This window comes from Neltuma alba, unplaced genomic scaffold (assembly GCF_004799145.2).
Source record: "Neltuma alba isolate B1F8T4 unplaced genomic scaffold, ASM479914v2 tig00013905_pilon, whole genome shotgun sequence".
NCBI classification, from domain to species: domain Eukaryota; kingdom Viridiplantae; phylum Streptophyta; class Magnoliopsida; order Fabales; family Fabaceae; genus Neltuma; species Neltuma alba.
Window position 1 is genome coordinate 20,628 of NW_021637956.1, and position 8,026 is coordinate 28,653.

General features: G+C 34.8%; 1 protein-coding gene across 1 annotated transcript; it reads left to right on the forward strand.

The window, feature by feature from the left end:
• The first annotated feature begins 344 nt into the window (after window positions 1-344).
• LOC114739353 (transcription factor MYB108-like) lies at window positions 345-2,055 on the forward strand. Its single transcript, XM_028927409.1, has 3 exons — window positions 345-652; window positions 952-1,081; window positions 1,254-2,055. The coding sequence occupies exons 1-3, from the start codon at window positions 481-483 to the stop codon at window positions 1,873-1,875; spliced, it is 924 nt and encodes a 307-aa protein (XP_028783242.1). The 5' UTR covers window positions 345-480; the 3' UTR covers window positions 1,876-2,055.
• Window positions 2,056-8,026: the final 5,971 nt, after the last annotated feature.

The following is an 8,026-nucleotide window of genomic DNA, read 5'->3' on the forward strand; positions in this document are numbered from 1 at the left end:
GTTTTAGAAAAACATATTATATTAAGTAACTTAACTAGTATTTTTAATCTATTCAATTAGTTAATTAAATTTTATATTAAGCGTCGGAGAAATATTCAATTTAAGCAGTATTAGACTCAATTAAGAATAACCCTTTTATTAATTGCTGGGGAAAAATTTTAATTTGATTTCATGCACAAAAATTGCTGATATTTTAATTCAGGTTATTCTTATTAATAAGATTTGTAAACAAGGTTTTCCACCATGTTCTCATAGAAGTATTGTGATTGGCGCGAATCAGAAATCAATATCTCGCTATCTATAAAAGGCCCCGTGCTTTGTGTAACAATCCAAATCTGTTTATCATCCCTCCATCTGCCCGTCGTCTCTTCCTCTTCCTCTTCTTCTTCCTCTCTCGAACTAAAAGCACAAAATAGATTAAGCTGCCTTGCGGGGTGGATTGGAGCTCCAATAATCCAATCAAACAGTGAGGGCGGATTCATGGATATGGATATGGATGCTTCAGAAATCAGAGGACGAAGCTGCAAGCTCCAAAACGACGACGAATTGGACCTCCGCAGAGGCCCTTGGACCGTCGACGAAGACCTCACCCTCATCAATTACATTGCCACTCACGGCGAAGGTCGCTGGAACTCCCTCGCTCGATCCGCCGGTACCTAACTATCTCTGTCTCTCTCTCTCTCTCTCTCTAACATCAGCAAGTATGAGAATGATAGTGAGGATCTCATGTGTGATCTTTTCAATTTCTCAATCACATAAATATATATAACGAAGGCAGCAAATCGTCACCATGGATAACTTTCCCTCGGACGAAGAAAAGCTTCGGAAAGCGAACAATGCTCTTTCTTTTTTCCTCACTGATAGTTTTGTTCTTGTTTTCTTTTTGTTAACTTTACCAATCTGAGAAAATCACAAAGTGATCGATCTCCTTTTGCTTCACGATCTTCGCAGGCCTCAAACGAACTGGTAAGAGCTGCAGATTGAGGTGGCTCAACTATCTCCGGCCCGATGTCCGACGTGGAAACATCACCCTCGAAGAACAGTTCCTGATTCTCGATCTTCATTCTCGCTGGGGAAACAGGTGATCCGCAGATTAGTATCTCTCTGAATCAATTATAGATACATGAGATTGTGTTTTAATATGGATGACATATACTAGTATATAATTATTCAAAATACCACATTATTTCCGATTCTTTTTTGTTTCAATGATCTGGATCCATTTCTGATGAAGCCTGTTCTCTGATGATCAGATGGTCCAAAATTGCCCAGTATTTGCCGGGAAGGACTGACAACGAGATCAAGAACTACTGGAGAACACGAGTTCAAAAGCACGCCAAGCAGCTCAAATGTGACGTGAACAGCAAGCAATTCAAGGACACCATGCGTTTCCTCTGGATGCCCAGGCTCGTCGAGCGTATTCAAGCTTCCGCCGCCGCCGCCGCCGTCTCCGTTTCTCCGCCAGTATCTACCATCACCACCACCACTCCTCCCAACGCCGCATACAATTACAACAATTTCGAGTTTGGGGGAGCCTCTCAGGTCACCGGAAGTAACTACACGACAGAGAACAGCAGCGCGGCGGCTTCGTCAGAGTCGTTCGGGTCGACTCAGGTGTCGCCGATCTCGGACTTGACGGACTATTACTACGGTGGAGTTCCGGTCGGTAATAAGTGTAACCCTAATCCGGATTACTGCCAAACCGGGGATTTAAGTTACTCGGATGGCATCACCAACTTGGATATGCAAGCCGTGGAGGCAAACAACAGCAACCACCAGTATTGGGCTCAGAGCGGTGGAGGGGACACGTCGGACAATTTCTGGAATGTTGAAAACATGCTGTTTTTACAGCAACAGCTCAGTGACAATATGTAAAACGTGAAAACGGATTAACTCGCCGTTACGTTGCCGTAAACCAAGGCGGTGAATCTTTACTATTCATCCTCTTCACGCCTCATATATTCCTTCGTCCTGACTTGTCCTTATTCTTTTAGCAGACAATTTCAAAAGTTACCATGGAAAAAAAAAAAAGACTGTTACGCGATTATTCTGAAATACATGTTCTTAAGTAGGACAATAACAATTATAGTTAACTTGTGATTTTGGAGTGTGGTTTTTTTTCCTGTACAACTTAAGGTATTAATTCCAAGATCTTTGAAAATAATATTCCCAATTTGAGATTTATGATCAAACTGCAAGGATTTTTTATTTATTTGGTTTTTTAACTCATGCGGGAAAAAAAAATGGCTGAAAGAGTTTAACGGCCATGTGGATGGGTACAGGGAGAGGGAAGAAGATGAACAGGGTTACTTTTGTAATTTCGGAGAGATGGAAGGTGATAAAATTCATGTTGCTGTTATTGGACACATATATATGCTTCGGCTGTGAGACGAAGATGGGTCTACACTCTATACTGTTAGCCATTAGGCACTAGCTGTGGATTATGAGGGTCGGGAGCATCACCTGTAGGTTTAATTAATCGTCGATTAATGGTGTCGTACTTCTTCTATTTCTTTTATTTTTAGAGAGGGTGGGGATATTTGTAATTTCCACTTTCTTTAATATCGTTAAATAAAGAATTTTATCCCCGCCACTTACTGATTTGACGTACAGGAATAATAATTATCGGATGAAGACAATCAAACTTATTTCTTTGATAATTTTTGTAATATTCCAATTTCCAAGTGAGAGCAATGGGCAGTGGATATAGAGCGCTGGTTTAAAAAAAAAAGAAAAGCAGTGGATATAGAGCTAGGTAGGAAGCCAGGAAGTACCGTAAGGAGGCCTGTTGGGACGAACAATGGAGGAGAGATATTATGAAAAAGAAGAGTATCAGCGATGCCGCGCAACCCTCTTTTTTTTAATCATTTTGAAGTCCCAATTAAAACGGTTAAAATATGAGCCCATATGATAATAATCCCACTTTTGAAACATTGTCCGTGTGACACGAACCATGCCATTACAAGTCTTCCTTTACATCCCCAAGTGTTTCTAGATGCTTAATCAGTTGAGAATTTTACACTCAAATATATAAATATTAATTTTATTTACTTTTGTTAACATATAATTGTACAAATGGTGGCCAACAAAGGCATACAAATATATGTAAGTGACCAAAATGTACATATAAAATTAATTTCATTTGTGTTGCACATGACATACATAAAAATAAATTAAATTATCTATAATTCATGAACAAGAATAATACACATGTTACTATTTTTATATTAATAAAACTAGGAATTTGTTGCCTCCTTTGTGCGGTTCCATGGATCATCCCTAGTTTCCATTTTCCACCACTGCCTCAGGCGGGGCGCTATGATGTTGTCCGTACAACGGTAATTATTTTTTTTTAAAAAATGGGGAATTTTAAAAACTTTCCATGGATCCATAATTGTTCGGGTGGGGGGCAATAGCGTAATTGCAGGAGATGGTGGGATTCCATACTGGAGAAAGGGAGGCCGGGCCAAGAGGGCAAAGGCGGAACGAACGTGATGGAAATGGCGCACAACACAACAAATTGCTGCCTCGGAGAAATTGTATGGCGGCGCGGAATCTCTGTAGGCGCGTGTCTTTAAGACCCCACCCCCTACGTGGTCCAAGTCGGAGACTTGTTCACATGCTGCCACGTGTAACCCTCCCTCTCCTTAATTGAGCATGTTTAAAGAGCCACATTATTACATGTCTCCGTCTTGTCATTGATACTCCTCCAATTAAGTAATCACATTTGGGGTCCGATTTTTAATTCCACTGCAACATAAATAACGTGGCCGGCTCTCATGCTCCCCCCCCCCCCAATATAATATTTATATTTACTAAAGTTAAAAACATACCCCTTATTATAAGAGACAAATAACCGAAGTACGTTGATTAAAAAAACAGTTAAAATTAGTTAAGAACAATTAATATGTAAAAAGTATAATTTTTTTTCAAAAATGCCCTCATTAATAAGGAGAGAGAGTATGAGAGAGAACAATTAAATTATTAAAAGAAAGAGAAGTGGGAGGGAGAGAGAGTGTGAGTTGGAGATAATAAATATGGGTAAAATAGTAAATCAACACAAAAAAGTAGAGACAACTTGTAAGTGTCTCTTATATATAGGAACATACCATAAACATCAAATGCCTCTTATAATAAGGAACGGAGGGAGTATATAATTTCCTTTCATGTTTTAATTTTAATCCTTAATTATAATTAGCCTCAACTCCAATATCCATAATGTATGTACCTTCAAAATTCCACCATAAACCCTAATCATTGATCAAAGGTTATAATGATCGGTTGTTCATTTGCAACTTTTTTAATTTTGCTGCAAAATGTATCTTGTAAAGAACCAGTTGGCCAGATTAAAGGGATGCTAATTGATAATAAATCTGTCCTTCCACCTGTGCTATGTATCGTTGGTTGTCTAATTATTATCATGATGACTATAGTAACATCAAGTGAGACTGACATAATGGAGGTTAAAAAATAATTATTTAAACGTTAAAAAATTTCAATAGAAGTAATTATTAGATGTGTATAAATATGTTAAATCATTCTTTGATTAATGAACACATGCATATTCCCGTTTGTTTTTTTCTTGTGAGAGAGTGAATGTATATAAAAAAGAATTAAAAAATTAAATATTGCGGACTAGATGAAAATGAGGAGCATTGTTTTAGACTTTCTCGACTCTAATGAGCACCGGCCGCTGCAAACGTTGAAACAATAATAAAGCATCCGATGTCTACTCAAAAAAATAAATAAAGCATATGATGTCTACTCAAAAAAAAAAAAAAAAGCATATGGTGAGCTACAGAACTAGGCCACTACCACCTCCATCTCCACAAGCTTCAACAAATTTTTTTTTTATTATTGTTGTATTTCACTAAATTATTTCACACATATCATGATTTTCTTCAGGAAAATATATTTTCTTAAAATTTCTTTAAAATATCATTTTGATGATGATGATGGTTTTTCTTTTTTGATTTATAACCGTTTCCAACATTAGGTAATTGTATTCTCCGGCCAGGAAAAAAAAAGAAAAAGAAGATGATCGTATTAATTGAAGGAGGAAAAGGAAAGAAAATAACTAGCTTTTTTTTTGTCAAAGAAAATAACTAGCTTAAGTGTGAAGAAACGCGGGGAGACTAAGGCGGGGTCCACAGGTGAGTTCGCAATTAGTTACTGATAACTTGGACGGAAGGGCACCTTGTCCATTCTCGCGCCTTCAATGCCAAAACTACAAATGCTAATGACATCCAAAGTCAGTTACTTGAATGACTAACAAATTTTTGGCAGAGATGATCCTTCATTAGTAATCGGGAAAAGCTTCGACAAAAAATGAATTTTACACCATATTTTTATTTTTTAAAAGATAATTTTCTACATATTTCTTCATTCATGATGATGTGATCATAATAATTTGTGATTAGCAAATAAAGACAATGATACCAATAAGAGTTGCTTCAATCGCTAAGGAGTTGGCTCATAACCCATAAAATTATGAGTTTGAATCCTGTTGTCTATGTGAGAATCTTATTCGTAGAAAACCTGTAAATAACTTTACAAGCATTTTCTAAATTTGAAGGCATGTCTTGATCCTCGTGAGCTTCCAGGATCGAACTCACTTATTTTGCTTTTTGAAAAAAAAGAGGGTGGGATCACTGATTATATAGGGTGATGGCAAGAGTTGTTTTGTCCATTGATACAAACGATGTCTTATAATTAGGACAGGAGGTAGTACTACTCAAATATCAATGGACAAAACTCTACAAACGAGGTCTTATAATTAAGATCAGAGGTATTACTATGATATATCTATTCCATGCAAAATTAAACACATATTTTTGTATATACTATATAGATAGATTGAGATAAGCTGCATTCTTTACGAATTATCAATGTATAGCTCAACTTAAATATCATATATTAATATTTATTTTCGACTCATGATATTATAACTATTATTTTTTAATATAATCTGTGCGTGCATGTGCGTGATGCATAATTCTATACGTAATATATCTATATATATATATATATATATATATAAACACTGTGAGGATCGGATATGGGTTCAAAAGAAGAATTAAAACAAGGAATAGGTGAGGTATGAGAATGAGTAAGAATATGGTTAAGTTGAGAGGTAGATACCAGAAAAAGTAAAGAGTACAATAGGGGAGAGGACCAGTACTGTTGATGATGAAAATATTCATGAAAATGGTCCAAAAATAGAAAAAATTGCGATGCGTTCACATGAAAAGTGATTAATTTTGTGGACTCTAATTAGCTACTTAGCTATGCCTAAACTTGATTGATTTTTTTTCCTCAAAGTTTTTCTGTTAATTAATAACTTCATTCACACTTTTAATTTGCAGTTGCGTGAAGGCTTTCTCATGAAAACGACCCACTTCTTGTGGCTGCCCTCCAAGTTAAGCCTTCTCCTCTTAATTAATCCCAATCTTTAATTTAAATTCCTCATGCCAAATCGATCACATCCAAACATCTAACATATCACTTTAAAAGTATCTAATCTGATTATTCCTACAAACCTAATAATTATAGGGAAAATATAATGAATTTCTCAGAAGAATCAGAAAAGTTTCCAAAAAAATTATACAGTTCAAATCTAATCAATTGGTTGATCTTTTTATCCTTTTTAAATTAATAATTACTGTAATGCTAATAATTGCGAAACAATACATAGAACTTTATACTATTAACAACTAAAATCATTCATTTCTAGTAGCTTAGCAAAGCTTTTTTTTTAAAGATATGTCAGAAAGAATTATGTACTAATTTTATAATAATATCAGCTGGAAATTAAAGTGACGCGGCAAGAAACTTGAACTTACATTTGAAGAGCTTCTTCTAGTTCTAAATTGTAACTTTCTAATGATTAGAGTGACTTATGGAAGTCTGTTTGTACGTAACATTTTCATTTAAGAAGCCTAAACAATGACTTTCTTTGTCTTAATATATTTGGGGGAATTTTGTATGCTAAAAAAGGATTATTTATTCCTTGAAGATAGCTAGCACTATTTGAGAACCATATGTTTTTAAAAATACTTCGTTCTAGATTTAATTTATTTTGTCTCTTAAATTTATAATTTTTTTAAACCATCTCTACCGATTATATATATTAAAAAATTTCATTAACAAGGTAATAATTAAAAGGCTAATTTTTTTTAAAAAATAACAAATATTTGTAATAATGTATTTTTAAAATTGTAACAACCCTTGAGAGCCACAGGTGGAATATGAATGGTCTGTTTACAAACTCAAGTTGCTTAAGTCATTCACTTCACAATGCATAGAATATATTCCCAACCCGTAATAAACTCTGTGCATGTGCTTCTCTTCCACTTCCACTTCAAGCAAATTTAATTACAACTTAATTTTTTCATTCCTTGATGTGTGTGTGTGTATGTATATATCCGTGATGATATCATTAATTAATATCATCAATGGTAATCGTTTTTAATTTGCTTAACTAATTTGATGTTTTAAGGATGGGATTGGAGAAGGGTTTAGGGTTTGAGATCCATAACTGGAAGTGTTTTATCTTTCATGTTATACCTAATTCAGATCAAACCACACATTATTATTATACGAGTACTTATTATAATTCGGATTTGCCTTTGCTGATTAATTAATTGCGGGTTGGACAAAAAGTTGTCTCTAGTTATTACTGCAAATACATTTCCACCCGTTTGATTATTTGGCAATTGTAGTCATCAAGATATTTTTCTATTAAAAACACTATTAAATATTAATTGACAGTTTTTGGGCCAACTTCAAAATATCAATATCAACATCAATCATACTAGCATCAATATATATTTTATAGCCACGTTGTTCATAATATAAGTTGTAAATGTAAAAAGTATAATTTGTTTTAAACTCATCACATCTATTTATGACAATTTACACAGCTAAAACTTAGAAGTTGTACTTTTAATTAATGTTTAATAGATATGCGAAACTTTAACTTCGAGTTTTAAGTGGTGGCGCTTGTATGTAATACTCCCCAGTAAAG